The 16854-nt window shown below is 36.1% G+C and overlaps 4 protein-coding genes across 5 annotated transcripts; all 4 read left to right on the plus strand.

The window, feature by feature from the left end:
* The first annotated feature begins 580 nt into the window (after positions 1 to 580).
* On the plus strand, positions 581 to 5121 carry LOC8269692. Its single transcript, XM_002529077.4, has 6 exons — positions 581 to 1075; positions 2452 to 2534; positions 2636 to 2758; positions 2937 to 3770; positions 3890 to 4106; positions 4218 to 5121. The coding sequence occupies exons 1-6, from the start codon at positions 811 to 813 to the stop codon at positions 4751 to 4753; spliced, it is 2058 nt and encodes a 685-aa protein (XP_002529123.1). The 5' UTR covers positions 581 to 810; the 3' UTR covers positions 4754 to 5121.
* Positions 5122 to 5254: 133 nt separating this feature from the next.
* On the plus strand, positions 5255 to 7707 carry LOC8269693. Its single transcript, XM_002529078.4, has 3 exons — positions 5255 to 6434; positions 6556 to 6637; positions 7231 to 7707. The coding sequence occupies exons 1-3, from the start codon at positions 6318 to 6320 to the stop codon at positions 7389 to 7391; spliced, it is 360 nt and encodes a 119-aa protein (XP_002529124.2). The 5' UTR covers positions 5255 to 6317; the 3' UTR covers positions 7392 to 7707.
* A 149-nt stretch (positions 7708 to 7856) lies between these two features.
* On the plus strand, positions 7857 to 8669 carry LOC8269694. Of its 2 annotated transcripts, none has more exons than XM_048372768.1 (3): positions 7857 to 8032; positions 8115 to 8221; positions 8339 to 8669. In XM_048372768.1, exons 2-3 carry the CDS (start codon positions 8128 to 8130, stop codon positions 8524 to 8526), a joined length of 282 nt encoding a protein of 93 aa, XP_048228725.1. In that variant the 5' UTR covers positions 7857 to 8032; positions 8115 to 8127; the 3' UTR covers positions 8527 to 8669. The 2 variants fall into 2 exon arrangements, with proteins under 2 accessions (XP_048228725.1, XP_015580858.2); XM_015725372.3 differs by having other exon boundaries at positions 8140 to 8221.
* Positions 8670 to 9540: 871 nt separating this feature from the next.
* On the plus strand, positions 9541 to 16854 carry LOC8269695 (serine/threonine-protein kinase prpf4B). Its single transcript, XM_015725365.3, is given in 14 exon segments — positions 9541 to 10124; positions 10724 to 12018; positions 12466 to 12644; positions 13184 to 13440; positions 13575 to 13643; positions 13738 to 13810; positions 14777 to 14933; positions 15050 to 15341; positions 15429 to 15543; positions 15631 to 15794; positions 16055 to 16129; positions 16227 to 16407; positions 16553 to 16657; positions 16660 to 16854. Coding segments are annotated over 14 exon segments (3276 nt in total). The 5' UTR covers positions 9541 to 9830; the 3' UTR covers positions 16680 to 16854.

Genomic DNA, 16854 nt, shown 5'->3' on the forward strand with positions numbered 1-16854 from the left:
AATAATTACTAACTAAATTAATAATTAGAAAAAGAGATTGATTATAATTTAAGATAGAGTAAAAAAAAGAAAAACTACCTTTTTAGAAACAGAGAAAATACAATCATTTTCATTCAAATTATACAGGCTGTAGGTCTATTATTTTATCATATATTTAAACTCAAATACAGAAATAATACTAATATTAGGGTAAATAAAATTCCCAGAATAATTTGTGTACAAAATATGTGGAGTAGATATTTAGACAAATAAAAAAACTGTATAAATTATTCTCAATTTCATTTTGCTTACAATAAACTAAAAATATACTCAATTTACAGCTGGCATATAGACTGTGCGAGTTTCGTGTTCAAAATAGCGGAAATTGCGAGCACCATTTCCCTCCCTTTTTTCTCTTCTTTTCTTCAACTTTCTATGTTGTCGCTTGTTCAGCGCACGTGACAAATAATTAAAAGAAAAAGGGCAGGAAGAGGAGGATATAGTAATTTCGTGGCATCCACAAGGGCATTTTAGGAAACAAGATTTGTTTCATAGCAATCCTCGCAGTTTCCCACTCGTTTCCTCCGTGGCGTCTTCATGGATTAAATCACAACCGTCCATCTCTCTCCAAATCGCAGATAAACGAAACCCTAAATTCCCCTTCATTTTTTTATAACACTTTGAAAACCCCCCAATTGAAAAACCTAAAAGAAAACAAAAAAAGAAACTCAATCCTTCTTTAACCAAGAGAAAACGGAGAGAGAGAGAGAGAGAGAGATAGAGAAAGCATAGCCAAATCCGCAATTTAATATTAGAATCAGTGTTTTTGTTATGGAATTGAAGATGGGTACAGAGATAGGGTACGTAAGCTGGGAAGAGGTGAATGTATCAAGTGATAAAGGAAGGAGAGAGGTTCATTATTATTTGAAGAGAAAAGATGGAGGATTAGATCTGGCTGTTATAGGGAAAGAGAGGAGCTTGAGGCATATGTCTTATCACTATGCTGCTGCTATTATTAATAATAGTCCATCTACGGGACTTTGGAAGCTTAAATCCAGACGTGAGGTTGTCGATTGGCTTAATTCTATCGTTTCAGGTAAAATCTATTGGAAAAATTCTAACTTATTGTCTATCTTAATTTTTCCTAAAACCTTTGGTGAACTTTTAAACTTTGTGGCTCTGGGCGTTTTGGTCCACCAGATCCAATCTGTTTAGCGGTTTGTTTTTACATAAGGTTGAAACTTTTGCTTGTATTTGTTTTTTTTTTTTTCATTCAAAAAAATGTCGTCGTCGTCGTCGTCGTCGTTGTTCTTTCTTTTCAAATTTTTTGAAGCTTTGAGGGTTCTGGGTTTTGGGTATGCTTTGAGCTCTTTTCTCAGATCCAATCTGTTAATTTTCCTCCCCTTCCGATTTTCAATTAAATCAAAGAGATACAAAAACTGGTTCTTTGCTATGTTTTTCAATTCATTACAGATTCAAAGTACAGATCTTTTTTTTTTGGATATACTGCGACTCTTTCCTTCTCTTTTTCGGGAACATATTTATGGGTTAATTATGAGAACTAGAAATATTACGAAGGATAGATTTATGAGCTCAAGTTTAAGAATTACTAGGATTAGAACGTGAAAATGACGGATATGCTTAAAGTTGGCTTCTTTCTTCTCTGCGTTCTTTTAGGTTGCAAGTTGATAAGTTAAAAATATTTGGGCCACTATGATTTTAGTGTTTCCCTTTTTACATTTTGGTTGTATTATTGGTTTTCGGGACTATTTATTGGGATTTGTTTATTGATAGATGTTAAGTTTGTCAATTTTCTTCTAGTAAAGTAATTAAACCTCCGTCTTTAACCTTAATAGTTCCCCCCATATTAGGAATTTTTTGGTTAATCTTTTTGGACATCTTAACCTAGTTTTTTCTTCAATTCTTATTTTTCTATTGCGAATTGCGTATATTTATGAGTTGTGACTTTTGTCTCCTCTCATAATTTATCCTACCTTCCCTTCTGTTTTTTCCATGACTATGAACGCCCTATTCATGATCAGCATCTGGTTTTTGAGGCGTCATGTTACTGCAAACTAACTATGATCTGGGCTGCAGGAATGCTTTATTCAATTTTAAAGAGCTGGTTGACAGCATCGGATCCTTCGGGCCTCAATATCTAGGTTAAGATCTTTCATGGACAAATTTATTACATTTCAAATAGTGATTTTCACATCTATGGTGGCCTATGTTTTTTGATCTATCCGCTGCCATATTGAATCTGAAAGCCTCCTGTCAAGACACCTTATTGTGTATCTTATCTCACTGCACGTTTTTGTGGGAAGTTGTCTATGTGTCATGTTTGAATTTAGTTCTCCTTTCGGCTGTATTTGTATTTATATGCAGAGTTAATATCTCATTTTCATCCGAATTCTGGTTCCAATTCTCTTCTTAATACTAAATAAGGCATTTCTTGTACTTTTGGTTATTCAGATTCGACGCCACTTGAATTATTCCACCTATCAGGATATTTGGATAACATTGATGCTTCTGAGTTGGATATTGACAATTTCAAGGTATGACAGGGATTATTTTAATTTGCCGCTATTTCAAATTAGAATGTATTATTTGCTTATGATCCATCATTCTTTTTATTCATGTAAAATTTTATTCTCAGGGCACACAATTAAGGAAGCTGGGCCAGTATACCAAAGAATTTTCATGGTTAGGTCCATCATGGACATGCAGGAGAAGACGAAAGCATTACCAGTCTTTTAGCCGGAATGGTGTTGAAATTTCTGTGAGTGTTCTTGTGGTTTTCATAATCATCATTATTATTATTATTATTATTATTATTATTATTAATAATATTATTATTATTTATTGTTATTAATATTATTATATGGAGCATGCTTAGTTTACACCGTTATTTACTTTTGGTAATTTTTTTTCTCCTGTTTCTTGTTTAACTTTTGTAGGTATATGACTTTGTATTTGTGTTAGCTGAGGAGGATAAACAGCTTGTTGCACACTTGGAAGACATGTATGAGGACACTAAAGGGAACAAAATGGTTGTTGTGCGATGGTATCACAAAATTGATGAGGTTGGTATTGCTTTGCCTCGCACATTTAATGACAGAGAGATTTTCTCTTCTCTTTGTCTTCAAGATCTCAGTATTGAATGCATAAATGGAATTGCTACTGTCCTTAGTCCCCAGCATTTTGAGAAGTTTCTAAAGGAGGCGAGGCTCATTGTGTTGGATCCATTTGTTTGCTACAAGCAGTTTGAGAATGATGATATCAGGCCCTTTGATATTACACAAGTCAAAGGTTACTGGAAACAAGAAATATTTAGGTATTTGTATACAGTTTCTTCTATAATGGAGCAGAGAGATTCTCAGCATCCTGATGCTGCTCAGAAATTAGAAACAAATATCAATGATGATTCTGAGTTCAGACCTAGGAAGAGGCATCATCGGTCGAAAGATGATTTACATGCTGGTGCTAAACAGCCAGTGGACACAATGGATGTGAATATGCATGATGTAGATAATAGTTGGGCTGACTGCAAAAGGCCAACGGAGATGTGCTGTCTAACAGGAGGAGAATCTATAGCCCCTTTATCCACAACTGGGGCTGAGCAAAATCCTCTCCAGTATCTGAAGGTTGGTTCTAAAGTTGAAGTGCTTTCTCAGGATAGTGGGATTAGAGGCTGTTGGTTTAGAGCTTTGATTATTAAGGTGCACAAATCTAAGGTGAAGGTAAGATATGAAGATATCAAGGATGCGGAGAATGAAGCTAACAATTTAGAGGTGTGTTTCCTTTTAGTATCACCGTTTATTTTATTTTGCCTTTGGATATGAGAAAATTGATGCAAGCTGAAAATACTGAGTTTTAGATGTTGCATTAACATATTTGCTTCTGGGTGTAGGAGTGGATTTTAACAACCAGAGTTGCAGTTTCTGACGACTTGGGTTTTCGAGTTTGTGGAAGGCCTATCATCCGCCCTCTCCCAAAGTGTAATAAAGGCAGAGTCTTGTGGGGTTTTGAGGTTGGGACTGCTGTTGATGTTTGGTGGCATGATGTTTGGCAAGAAGGCATTGTTGTAAGTGAAGAATCAGAACATAGATTTCATGTCTATTTCCCAGGTCAGAGAAAATTCCCATCTCTTCCAATTTTGCTATTAGTTTCACATGTCAATTTTTTTAGTTTCAGTTTGAATTTGTGTTAGTATTTATAAATCTTGTGTCTTTTGACAGGAGAAAAGCAAGAATTAGTCTTTGGCTGTGCGGACCTGAGACATTCCCAAGAATGGTTGGGAAATCGGTGGATGCATCTCAAATGCAGGCCAGATATTTTGACCTCTTTATCATCTTTCTTGGATAAGCAAGTTGTCAAATCCAATGAGAGCAAATCAATTGAAAATGGCATTTGCGATACAAGGCAGTCTGAGAAATTCAAAACTGGATGCCCTGATGATTTGTTGGATTCTGGAAGTGATGGGGATGGGGAATTGAAGGTGGTTCGTGATCTTTTAAAGGACGATCGTCTGGCTCAGTTAAGGTGGAACTCTTCAAAGAAGAGAAGGCGTAGTAGTGGGATCTCTACCCAGAGGATGCATCCCAAAGAGAGTGGTGGCAAGAGCTCGTCGGAAGTCATTAGCTCACGTGGCTGTGAAAGATTTGTATTTCCAATGTCGATCAAAGTTGATCATGAGAATTGCAAGTTTTTGCGGGATTCTCTATTTAGTTCTGCTGTTGCTCAACCTCTAACAAACCTGATTATGTCTAGGTGATGGGTTCATGGTTGTTGGTATGTGAAAGTGCTGACAATTTTCTTGACTGATGTTGCCCTTTCTTTTTCTTGTCCCCAGAGGTATATTTGTCCAGGGTGCATGAGCTCGATGCACTTTCACCAATGTCATCTTATGATGGTATATCCTATTAACATCCAAGACCTCTTACTGCAAATGTATAAATGTAACAGTGGCCTGTGTGTTAAGAGCTTTTGTGCTCTAAAAATGTCAGGCAGCAATTTTTGGATGACCTCACAGTTCTAGCTTTGCATAATATCCGTCCTTAGATTTGTTGCTGGAGGATTTCAGCTTCATGTAACTTGTATATCATCTCTCAATAAAAGTTATCCTTCTACCCTTCATGTTCATATTCAATCTGTCGGTTGCATTGTTCAACTGTTTCATGGCTTTTGCTACGGATTTTAGCTCAAGGATTTACTTGTCGCACTTGCACCTTCTATTTCATTTGTCTTAATGTGGCAAATGCCTATTCTGTAGTGAATTGCTGTGCTGTGGTACCAGAGTGGGAGCCTTGTATAGTTTAGATTCCATTTTAACAATGCGAGAGAATCTGTCCACACCACTGTTTTGTGGCTTCTACCTCGAGAATAGATTTTCCAGTCGAATGTGGTCCATTATTTAATATGTTAATGTCTGTATTGTGAAGATCAATTCCTGGTTTTACCAACTGTAAAACTTGCATGCCCATCTGGATAGATGGTACCAGAAAAGGCAGTGCTGGTGAGGATCTTGTTTTGCACAAAGTGTTGTCTAGTTAGGCTTGTTCTTCAGTGTTAATTCTATGTATTCATTGGATGAGCAGCATCATCCTCTGTAAAACACGCAGAATGAAATTCAATGAATTTGCTGGATGAACATGTACGGAAAGCAACTGATGACTTTTGTTTGGTTCAGGTTAATCCAGTTGAGTAGCATCAAAAGTTGCTGAACAATCAAAATCTATTAGGCAGTATTGTCCTTTGTTCATCTGTTAATATTTGACACTTATGATAAAAGCCCTGAAACTCCCCATCTTTTGGGTGTCCCAGTTCTCTTAATGGAGTTGTGAGGGAGCATAGCAAGGGACCCATCAAAAAGACTACAGCCATTGGCTTGTTGCATCTGCCACGCTCCATATGAAATGACTAATTAATTGAAGTTTAACGTTATAATTAACACAATTGTTTGGTCTTATAAGTAAGCTTTAAAGAATGATGTTGGAGGAGAAAATTCAAAAACAGTGGTGGGTGTGGGCCTGCCTCTTTGAAGGAGGCATCTTTGTCAACTAAGCATAAAGACCTTTCTCACTTTAATAGCTCCTCCAGGCTCACACTTCCCTGAATTTCTTATTTTTACTTTTATCTTCATTCCTGTTCTCCAACAATTTACAATTGAAGCATCTGAAAAGATGGGATTGCTCTGTCAGTACAGCAGAAGCAGTTCTTAGATCCTTTTCTTTGTCTCTGTCTCTCTTTTTCTTTGTGCAACATGAGATTTAACTTGTTACCTTACTTCTTTTCTATATGAATATCTTATCGGTTTTAATCACATAATAAACAAATATATGGCTCTTGCTAACCGTCCTAAGAAGGAGACATCGAAAACTGGATTCAAGAAGCCAAAGAGCATGCTTCTCACAGGAACTAGCCTTGCTTCTGTTGAATCCTTATCACTCCCTCTTGTTTGTACTCTCTGTCTCTCCCCGTCCCTTTATGTTGATCATATAACTTACTGAATGTTGTGTTTTTCTTTTTTATAGCTTAAAAGTTATGTGAAATCACTATGGATTATGGTTTAAGCAGGTCCAGGAAGTTGTTCTTTCAGCAGATATTCGATGCTCTGAATGTCAAAAGAGAGTGGCTGAGTTTATGTCAAAAATGAATGGTACGATATCCGTTGTCCTGCTCTGAGAATTTAAGCTTCCGCATAAATGTATCAATGGTTTTTGCAAAAGAATGTCTCTGGTAGAACTGTTCTAGAGTTAATGGCTGAAACTACTGTTCTGGAGATGGATATGGTTTTTGATCTCTCATAAAAAGTAGGTGATTCTGGTTGCTCGCCTTCTATGCTAACTTCTTTGCTTTCTTTTTATTTTGGCGAAATGCCTTAAATAGCTATCAAATAAAGGAAATAAGTTGTTGTTTTGAAACTGAGTAGATTATGTACAATATTTGGTGAATTGAACGAACAAGCCTAGTTTCTGTAGCATTATATGGGGAAACTCTCACTTGAGCTATTCTGCAAATTTGATATGGCAAAAATGGGCATATTATTGAAAGCCTTTAAAACCTTTTTTTATTTCCTTTAAATTTTTAGATGTTAATGATTGTTTAAATGAATACTCAAGTAGGGTATGTCGCATGTTCGATAGTCTCTTTCTGCTGTAACTGGACCCCATTGATGAACAGTACTAGCTGAGTTAACTGCAAGTGGAAGAATTGGGTTCTGATACGTTAACTTTGATGTTGTTTTGACAGATACTGAATCTGTCTTGGTTAATGTGTTGGAGAAAAAAGTAACTCTTACTTGTAGATATCCTGCTCTTAAAGTATCCACGAGTCAAGTTGCTGCTGTATACAGGAATCCTCTCAGAAAAATGACTCTGATCAAGCGGATATTTCGCTCTGCCTGCAGTTGATTACACCTAAAAAGTTTCCAACATTAGATATACAGTGCTATATATTCTCAAAAGAGTGTATCAGGTTGACTCAGCTATGTACATAATTGTGATGTAACATTGAAGAATAAGGAAGAACCTGAGATATCGACTGAAAGCTGTAGAATAAAGAGTCTCAGAATTTTCTTTTTCTTTCTTTTTGTTTTCTATATAGTCACAGCTTGATTGTAAAAGTTCTATGTAAAAGTTTCTTTCTTCCCGAGTAGTTAGAACATGCACGTCAGGCTTACCTTCTTTTAAAGTGATATTAAAATTTCTTCTCTTCTTTGTTGTCTAACATACCCTTTATAAACAAGAAAGAGATGCTTTATTGTATATCTCATGAGGTTAAACAAAGAACGGAACAAGAGGAAAGGAATGCTTTCTCCTAACTGCGAGACAACAATACCTTCCTTTCCAAGCCCATGAGCAGAATCAGATTCCAAAATGAAAGTAAAGAATTTCCAGCAAACCATCCAAAAGCTGAAATACCAATGGCGTCTATGAATCTTCCAGTTCTCTCAGAATTCAATGATTCCTTTTTGCTGCGGTCTATTTAGCTGCCATATCTGCCGATCATTTATCTCGGCGTGATGTCAGTTCACAGCTTCATACCGGCCAAGGCAAGGACAGACAAAATCTTCAAAGGGTTTCTATTTCCATTTTCTTTTCCTTTCCTTCTCCTATCAAACTCACTCGACACAGTTTTGTACTTTTGATGTTGTTGCAGACTTGTTGCATGGTAATGAGAATTAATCTTGACTGCAACGCTTGCTGCAGGAAAGCAAGGAAAATCATTCTCAACATGAAAGGTAAAGCAAAAAAAAAACACTATCAAGAAACTTAACATTTCAAGAGAGTCTCAACTTGATAAAAAAAAAAAAAAAAAAAAATCCTTAAGCAGCTCTGATTCTTGTTTCGTGCTGTAGAGATAGAGTCGCACATGATTGCTAAGCAAGAATGCAGGGTAGTGGTATGTGGAAGGTTTACACCAGCAGATGTTGCAATAAAGCTGAGAAGGAAGATGAAAAGAAGGGTGGAAATATTGGAAATCCAGGAGTTTGGCGAGACAGAAAGACAAGAGGAATCAAGGCCAATGGTATCTGCTGCTAACTGAGATTACACTGCTCTCCATGTTTAAGCCTGAAACAAAGCATATTGCTGCCACTTTACAGATGAATATGGAAAGAGAATTGAATACTTTGTGCAGAGATGTAATGAAAATCTAATGTGATGTTATAGAAATATTAATTTCTTTTAGGAGGAAATTTTTTAGAATTTGTCATTTTAGACATTGTTATTGTAGCTGTATTATTTGACTCATGACTCTACTTATCACGGGTTATTAACTAGCCATTTTTATGGTAGTTTTTTTAACATAATTTGCTAAAATAAATTGTATGTTTCAATTCAAAGGGTCTAAGTTTCAATTTATTTATTTTTAATAATAAGAGATTATGAAATTAAATTTTCACTAATATAATTAAAGTAATTGATTCGATTCATCAGATATCACGTATTTTTTAAATTATTAGATTTATTAAATTTTATTATAGCTGTTGAATAAAAAATTACTAATAAAATAATATATTATTTTTAAAAAATTATATATTAATTTAAATATAAAATTTAATAAAATCTATATATTATTTTATCGATTATATAATTTTTTAAAAAAGATAAATAATTTTATTTTTGTTAAAAGTAAGATTTTTATGACATTAATACTATGTGGATCAAATAATGATTCATTAATTAAATATTAATTTTTACAAATTAAAGTAGCGGGTAAACTCTTTTCTAACTCAATTAGAATGCATGTCTAGAAATACGGGGTGAGATTGCTGCTAAATGTTAAGAAAATTAATTTGATTTTCTCTGATTTAATAATATTAGGTTTTCTATAAATTTATCTTTTTAAACTTAATTTTTAAAAAATATTAATTTAATTAGTTTTTGAAATAATTTTCAAAATCAATACCAAACAACCCCTAAAAACCATGAATTGAAATATATTAATTTAAGTAAGACCTTGAACTTTGCCCAGCGGATGCATATAAGTTTGGGCTGTAGCCCATAAACTGATGGGACGTTTAAATACAGAAATATGAATAAATTATAAATCATAAATTCTTATAATTTAATTGCCGCAAGCGGCCAGATTTTGTAACGCGAAATAGCTCCTAATTTGGAAAGAAGGAAAGAAAGGGAATTGAAGAGGAGGGAAATCCATAATATCTCATAACAAACAAACAAAGAAAGCGCAGTAGCAGTGCTTTAATCACACAAAATTGATTTCGTTTCTCAATTACGCTCCTCTCGTAAACTCTATCCTGTTCTATTGCTGAACGCAACCAAAAAACAAGGGAAAAGAAACCCTAAATTAAAACCCTAACCCTAGATTTCTTGACTAAGCTTTAGATGGCAAGCGAGAGTGATGTAACCCATCGCAAGCACCGGCGGTCACCTTCAGACGAGGCAGATAAGTCCTCTAAGCGGCACAAACATCGCCATCACCGTCACCATCGCTCTCACCGAAGCAAGAAACACGGTGACGACGAAACAAATCATGGTAATGAAGAAGCCTTTCTTCCGGTTCCTGTGGTTGCTAATAGTAATAGAGGTGGCGATGATGATGTGGAGGAAGGTGAGATTTTGGAGGAGGAGGAAGGTTCTGGTGATGTTAATGTCAAAGCTTTCACTTCTCAAAATCTGGTGTGTTCTGTTTGCCCTTGTGTCTTTCAATTCTTTTTCCTCTTTTATGTATTTATGTATTTATTTATAGTTTTAGCTTTCTGTTTGGCTGCTGAGGAAGTTGGGGAAAGATATTTCGAATACTTATCCTCTGGATTGAAAAAATTCTGAAGCGTTTCAGTTTTTAAAAATAAAACTATTTTGCCTCTCTAATTCTTAAATTAACTTTTTTTTTTCTCAGTGGCCAAATGGATATGCTTATCATGGTGATGTTGTTATTTATATGGAAACCTATGATGAATTTTGTTTTTTTTGTGAGAGCTTTTCTTTTTTTTAGAGTATGTGATGTACCATTTACTACATATGTAAGAACCTGCTTGCACTACACACGAACATGAGTGATATGCCAAAAAGAAAGAAGTTTCCTTTCCCCTAGGCGTTTCAATGGAGAACTGGTGGCTTATTGTTGATTTGTAAGAGCTAGTTACAATTTTTTTTTTTTCGTTGCATGTTATAACTACATATTCTAATTCTAGCATTTTGCTTATAAGTACCACTTATTATATTATCTCTCTTGTTTTGCAATTTATATCCCTTAATTGTCATGCATAACATTGCAGGAAGTTCATGCAGACAATGTTGACAGTGGTTTGACAAATTATAACGGTAAGGTTAGCTTTCCTAAAGATTCTAGGACTGATTCTTTAGAAGAAATTGTTTCTGGAGATGATCAGATATCTCATGCCAATGGGGATTTGGGTCATGAAAAACATCCTAGAGAGGCCAAGAAACAGCATGGGGAATCCAGGTCCTCTTCACGCCGAAGTCACAAGCGAAAGAGTTATGGCGGTGATGAGACGCCTGATGGTGATGAAACCAAATTAAGTAATTTGGGAATTTCATCATCTTCTGATAGTGCGGCAGACAGGTTAAAGACTGTCACAGCCTATGCTTCTCATGGTAGGTACCATGATGAGGTTGTTGGTAGGAGTGGATCATTGTCGCGTGAGTTTGCTAGGGAGAGATCTCGCTCTCGCAGCATTGTAGAAGAGGATGTTCTTCTCAAAAGAAGACAACATAATGAAAAGGCTGAAAATGATTCTGCCGATGAAAGAATGCCTGGACACGACGAAGATCTGTGGCGTAGTAGCAGAGATGTGGAGAGGGAGTGCAGTACTAATTATATCAGAAGTCAGGGAGGGGAGGAGAGGCATGGCAGCTGGAATACTCAAGGCAGGGAGAGGGAAATGAATTGGGAACAGAGAAGGGAGCAGGGACGAGAGAGGAGCAGGGAAAGGGATCAAAGAAGAGATAAAGATCGAGAGAGGAGCAGGGAAAGGGATCAGAGAAGAGATAAAGATCGAGAGAGGAGCAGGGACAGGGATCTTAGAAGAGAGAAGGGAAGGGAGGGAAGCAGGGACAGTTCGGTAGACAGATATCGGAGAAGAGAGAAGGAACAGGAGAGGAGCAGGGACAGGGAGGTAGACAGGGATCTGAAAAGACAGAAGCAACAGGAGAGAAGCTGGGATAGGGAAGTGGACAGGGATCAGAGAAAAGAGAGGCAGTGGGAAAGGAGCTTGGATAGGGAGATGATCAATGACAGGAGAAGAGAGAGGGAACAAGGTAGGAGCAGGGAGGAGGAGCTGGACAAGAAAAGGCAAAAGGAAAAAGATAGAAGTAAAGATAAATCCATGTCTAGGGCTAATGAGAGAGACAGAGATTGGGAGAGAGTGAAGGAGACAGATAGGGGTAGTTATGCCGAGAGGGAGAGAGCTAGGGACCGTGATTGGGTGACTGACAGGGAGAGGCGGAGTGATAGAAGTAGGGAGAAAGCCAGGGAAACTAATGGTGATTCAGCAAAGTTTTATAATTTCAACAGTAATTCATTAGAAGGGGACAGGGACAAACTAGAAAGGTATTCTTCACACGTGAAGCTTATATTGTTTTATCTTTTTTTTTTCTTGTGACAAATTACAAAAAGCCCTGATATTAGAAAATTAAAACTTGATCATGCCATTAGAGTATTATATATATTGATTCCATAGTTTTCAATGTTGCAGGCTTTTAGTTATTAAACAAACCATTTCTTTTTTAAATATCTGATAGTTAAAAGATGAGGCATTAAAATATCACCTAGTTGAAGTGTGAGGGAAAAAGAGTTGAGGACTAAAGCATTATGGATAACTGAATTGTCTAAAGAGTTGAGGAGTTCTAAATTCATTTTCTAGGAAATTAGGATTCAAGTATGAATAAATGTCAAGGGTATTATTGTAATTGACCAACTTTCCTTTTCTGAATGTGTATAAAATGGTTCCTTATACTTGACTTCATTATATACATTTGTTCTCTTAATTGCATCCAGAGATGAAGATGCACAGGATGATTTTGAAGAGAGGATTGCACTAAAACTTGCCGAACAAGAGGAGGATCTTGATAGGGTCAAAGAGGAAAGCAGAAAGCTCAGGCAAGCCATTCTCGAAAAATTTAGAAACCAGCAGAAACAGCAGCAAAATGAGACTCAATCAGACAATGTAGAGAAAGGTAAGGTGCTCTTTCAATTTCTGTGCACATTTTGATGATTTCTCTTTTCCTGATTAACCTGAGAATTTAAAATCCTACTAGCTGTTCTGTCCAGAGGTGTGTTTAATTTTCAAGTTATGCATGCTTGTGATGTTGGTTTTACTTTAGCTAAGGCAGCCTACTTAGTTGGGGCTGGAATCTCGAATTAGCTTCTTATGAGAAATTTGGTTAAATTAGTGTATTTTTTGGAATTGTCATTTCCTGGCATACATAAGCTGTGACAGCGCTCTGAAAATTGACCATTTATTTTTTCATGATTTTTTAACCTAATCTAAAAATACATACTGTTAGATCTCCATTACACGGGCAATGTTGGAATTTTAGCATATGGGTTGGAATCATGAAAACAAACAACGGCTACTAATTAATGTTTGAGCAGTAGTAGGACAAGATGTTGGATCCTAACTTGAATGTTTTTGATGATTTCCTTTCTTCTATTTGTCATGTATATATGTGTTACACGCTGTTGATTATGTTTTGTTACATTTTTTGTGAAGCAGATGCTGAACATGCACGGAGTTCTGTCCAATCATCACCAGCTTTTAATGTTGCACCAGAAACTATTAATGTTAAGGTTGAACCTTCTGCATCATTACCAGCTTCAAATGTTGCTTCAGAAACTATTCATGTTAAGATGGAAAATGATGACTTTATTACTGAGCCAGCATTTTCTGTGGGTAAGTCACCTCTACAAAATGGAATTCAAGATTCTGAGAGAACTTCTGGTGTGGCAGGGCTTGGAGAGGGTACTCCCAAGGTGTGTCGTTGTTTCTTGTAATTTGCTATACTGGCTGTGGCTGGTATCTCATAACTTTTATCTTCTTAATCATTTTTTTAATGATTTTTCTGAATTTCTTATTGCTTATGATAGTAATTTTATCCATTTGGCAGAGTGAGGGATCAGATGAGAAATACTGTGATGACATTTTTGGGGAGACACCTGCTAGAATTCGCAAACCAGTATGATTCTTAGCTCAGCCCTGTTTGCGTCTTTGTTTTTCTTTTAATACTCAGATAGCATGTTAAATGATCCATTGTTGTGCATTTATCTCAGAGTAAAGGAGATGGTTTACCAATTACACGGACTAGTTTGTATGATAATTGGGATGACGCTGATGGGTATTATGGTAAGTGTCAATATGTGGTATTTGTTTTCTAAATTTTCTATCCTTTATTCCATTTTTTCCTCACTTCTGGGTAAGAGACTTAATTTGTTTAACTTTATGGCCTTGAGCAGACAATATGTATTATTGTGGTTTTTAAAAGTTAGAAAGCATGTTAATGTACTATATATCTATTATTTTTTTTAATTGGAAAGCTGGTTTAGATGCTTTGACATTGTTCCTATTGTTTTTTTAGTTTGGAGATTTGAATGTGTTGAGGTTGGAGAAAATGAGAGAGTGAGGTCCTAGACTATGTTGTCCTGGTGGCCAATAATGAGAAAATGATGATGTGGGTTAAGGAGAAGTCATGAGAAAGAATTGAACGGCCTTAAATCGTCATGGAGTTGTAGCTGTAAACTAGGTGGAATGGAGAAAAATGAATTATTTAATGTTCCAAACTTGTTCTGGTTTAAGGCTTAGTTGAATTGAGATTGCCTCGAAGTTCTGCCTGGAAGTTTTTTGGTAATTGCTATATTCAAGTAAAATAGAACACGAAGTGGCATCATTTTGTGGAACTTGGTGTATTGGTACTTGTTGCAATTAGTATTTAGTTTCTGAAACTGAAACCTTTCTTCCTCTCTAATTTGAGGGTAGATATTTACCATTTTTATTTTCATTGAGCAACAGTTATTGTGAGAAATTGCAGAACTGTTCTTTACATGCTGATTTTTGTCAGTTTTCTCTTTTAAGGTCATTGTGTTTCTAAAGGGAACATGGTTTTGAAGCGAGGCCGAAGAGTTTTGATTGAGAGCTTGATATTTTCATTCACATCCTTGTTTGAATGGTGATATAAATCAGAATAAAGAAAATCAAAAATAGACTTTTGAAGCAATTTGTAAATCAGTTTCATCTTTGATTTCATTGTTTGCTGCATGTTGTTCTGTAGTTTTTTGCTTCCTCATCTCTTTTGATTATTGTTCTCCTTCATAGGTTATCGATTTGGTGAAACACTTGATGGTCGGTATGAAATTGTTGCTGCTCAAGGGAAAGGTGTCTTTTCCACAGTAGTTCGAGCAAAAGACTTGAAGGCTGGTGTTGGTGAACTGGAAGAGGTGGCTATAAAGATTATACGTAACAAGGAATTAATGTACGCCGATATTTTGCTAGTATTTCTATTTTCCTTGTTTCTCTGCTGTCTACAGTTTACAGCTGCTGCTTCTACTACAGTTTTTACCAATTGCTGCTTATACTTTTATGATGTAGGCATAAGGCAGGTCAGAATGAGGTTCAGATATTTGATAAATTAGCAGCCGCAGATCCGGAGAACAAGCGGCATTGTGTTCGTTTCCTTTCAAGTTTTAAATACAGAAATCATCTTTGTTTAGTTTTTGAATCTCTTCATATGAACCTTCGCGAGGTCTTAAAAAAGTTTGGTCGCAATATTGGCTTGAAACTAACTGCTGTGAAAGCATATGCAAAACAGCTCTTTATTGCGCTGAAGCATCTTAAGAACTGTGAAGTTCTTCATTGTGATATAAAGCCTGATAACATGCTGGTATGCTTCTTTTATGCCACATGATTATGTTGCTTCTTCAGTTAATTACGAGCACTCACTTTTTGATTTTCCTCTTCTTTTCTTCAGGTGAATGAGGCAAAAAATGTGCTGAAGCTTTGTGATTTTGGTAATGCTATGTTTGCTGGTAAAAATGAAATTACACCATATCTTGTAAGCCGCTTTTATCGGGCTCCGGAAATCAGTAAGTTCTTGTAGCCAGATATTAAATGGGATATACTTCTTTTAGTTGCAACAGCAACATCATACTTGTGGTATACTTTTGTTACAGTTCTTGGCTTGCCATATGATCATCCAGTGGATATGTGGTCTGTTGGCTGCTGCTTGTATGAGCTTTATGCCGGGAAAGTACTTTTCCCTGGTGCTACAAATAATGACATGCTCCGTCTTCACATGGAATTGAAGGGCCCTTTTCCAAAGAAGATGCTTAAGAAGGTGGGCATTCTCTGTAATAATTGTTAATATTAGTCGCACGTAGATATTAAAGAGATGATCCTAGTTAATTCTTTTAGCTCTTGGTTTTCCTGTACTTTTACCTGTAAACAGCTGACTTATTTGTCCTATGTTCCCTGATCAAACTTTATATTTTCCCTTCTCTTTCGGTCTTTGGCTCAAAACTGATTTTTCCATGTAACCAGCCTGATCAACCGGGCAGTGAATCCTGAAGTTGTGTTAATTTGGCTGTCTTCTTTCAGGGTGCTTTTGTCGACCAGCATTTTGACCAGGATTTAAATTTTAATTCCATGGAGGAGGATCCAGTAACTAAAAAGGTATGAAGTGATAATGTTGCATTATTTCATGTTTTCTTTAATGTACCTTTATCATGGCTTTCTTTCAAATCGGCTGAGACTTGAATTAAATTTTCAGATTATAAAGAGGATGCTTTTGAACATAAAGCCAAAAGATATTGGATCAATAATTATGAGTTCCCCTGGTGAGGACCCAAAGATGCTAGCGAATTTTAAAGATCTCTTAGATAAAATTTTTATGCTGGATCCTGAGAAGAGGTTGACAGTTAATCAAGCACTAGGCCATCCATTCATCACCGGCAAGTGAACTGTGTTCCTGATTTTCTGACACCAGAAATGCTGTTGCGCTAGATATTTGTAAATTATGGCTTCATAGTCAGTTATCTAATCATTGGGCATTATCTGTCCTTATCTTCTATTTGCTGGCCTATGAGCATTGAACAGTTTTAGCCGTTGATGAAGTCAGTTTTTGGTCGGGAGTACGTACTGGCGGTTCATTCAGGGGAATTTACTGTTTTTATCGTAAGACAACTTGCCAAAGGCGATTTATCCCTCTTGTAACCATTTCTGATTATGGCCATGTGAAAATTTATCACATCTGTTTTTATTCTCTTTTGCCACCATTATTTTTGTACTTTGTACATGGTTGCTGAGATTTAATTGTGAGAAATTAATAAGGAAATATATATTTGGGGGACTCCTATTATTTACTAATATAGAATTTATTTTGTGACCGTTTGCTGAAG

Source organism: Ricinus communis, chromosome 4 (assembly GCF_019578655.1).
Source record: "Ricinus communis isolate WT05 ecotype wild-type chromosome 4, ASM1957865v1, whole genome shotgun sequence".
NCBI classification, from domain to species: Eukaryota; Viridiplantae; Streptophyta; class Magnoliopsida; order Malpighiales; family Euphorbiaceae; genus Ricinus; species Ricinus communis.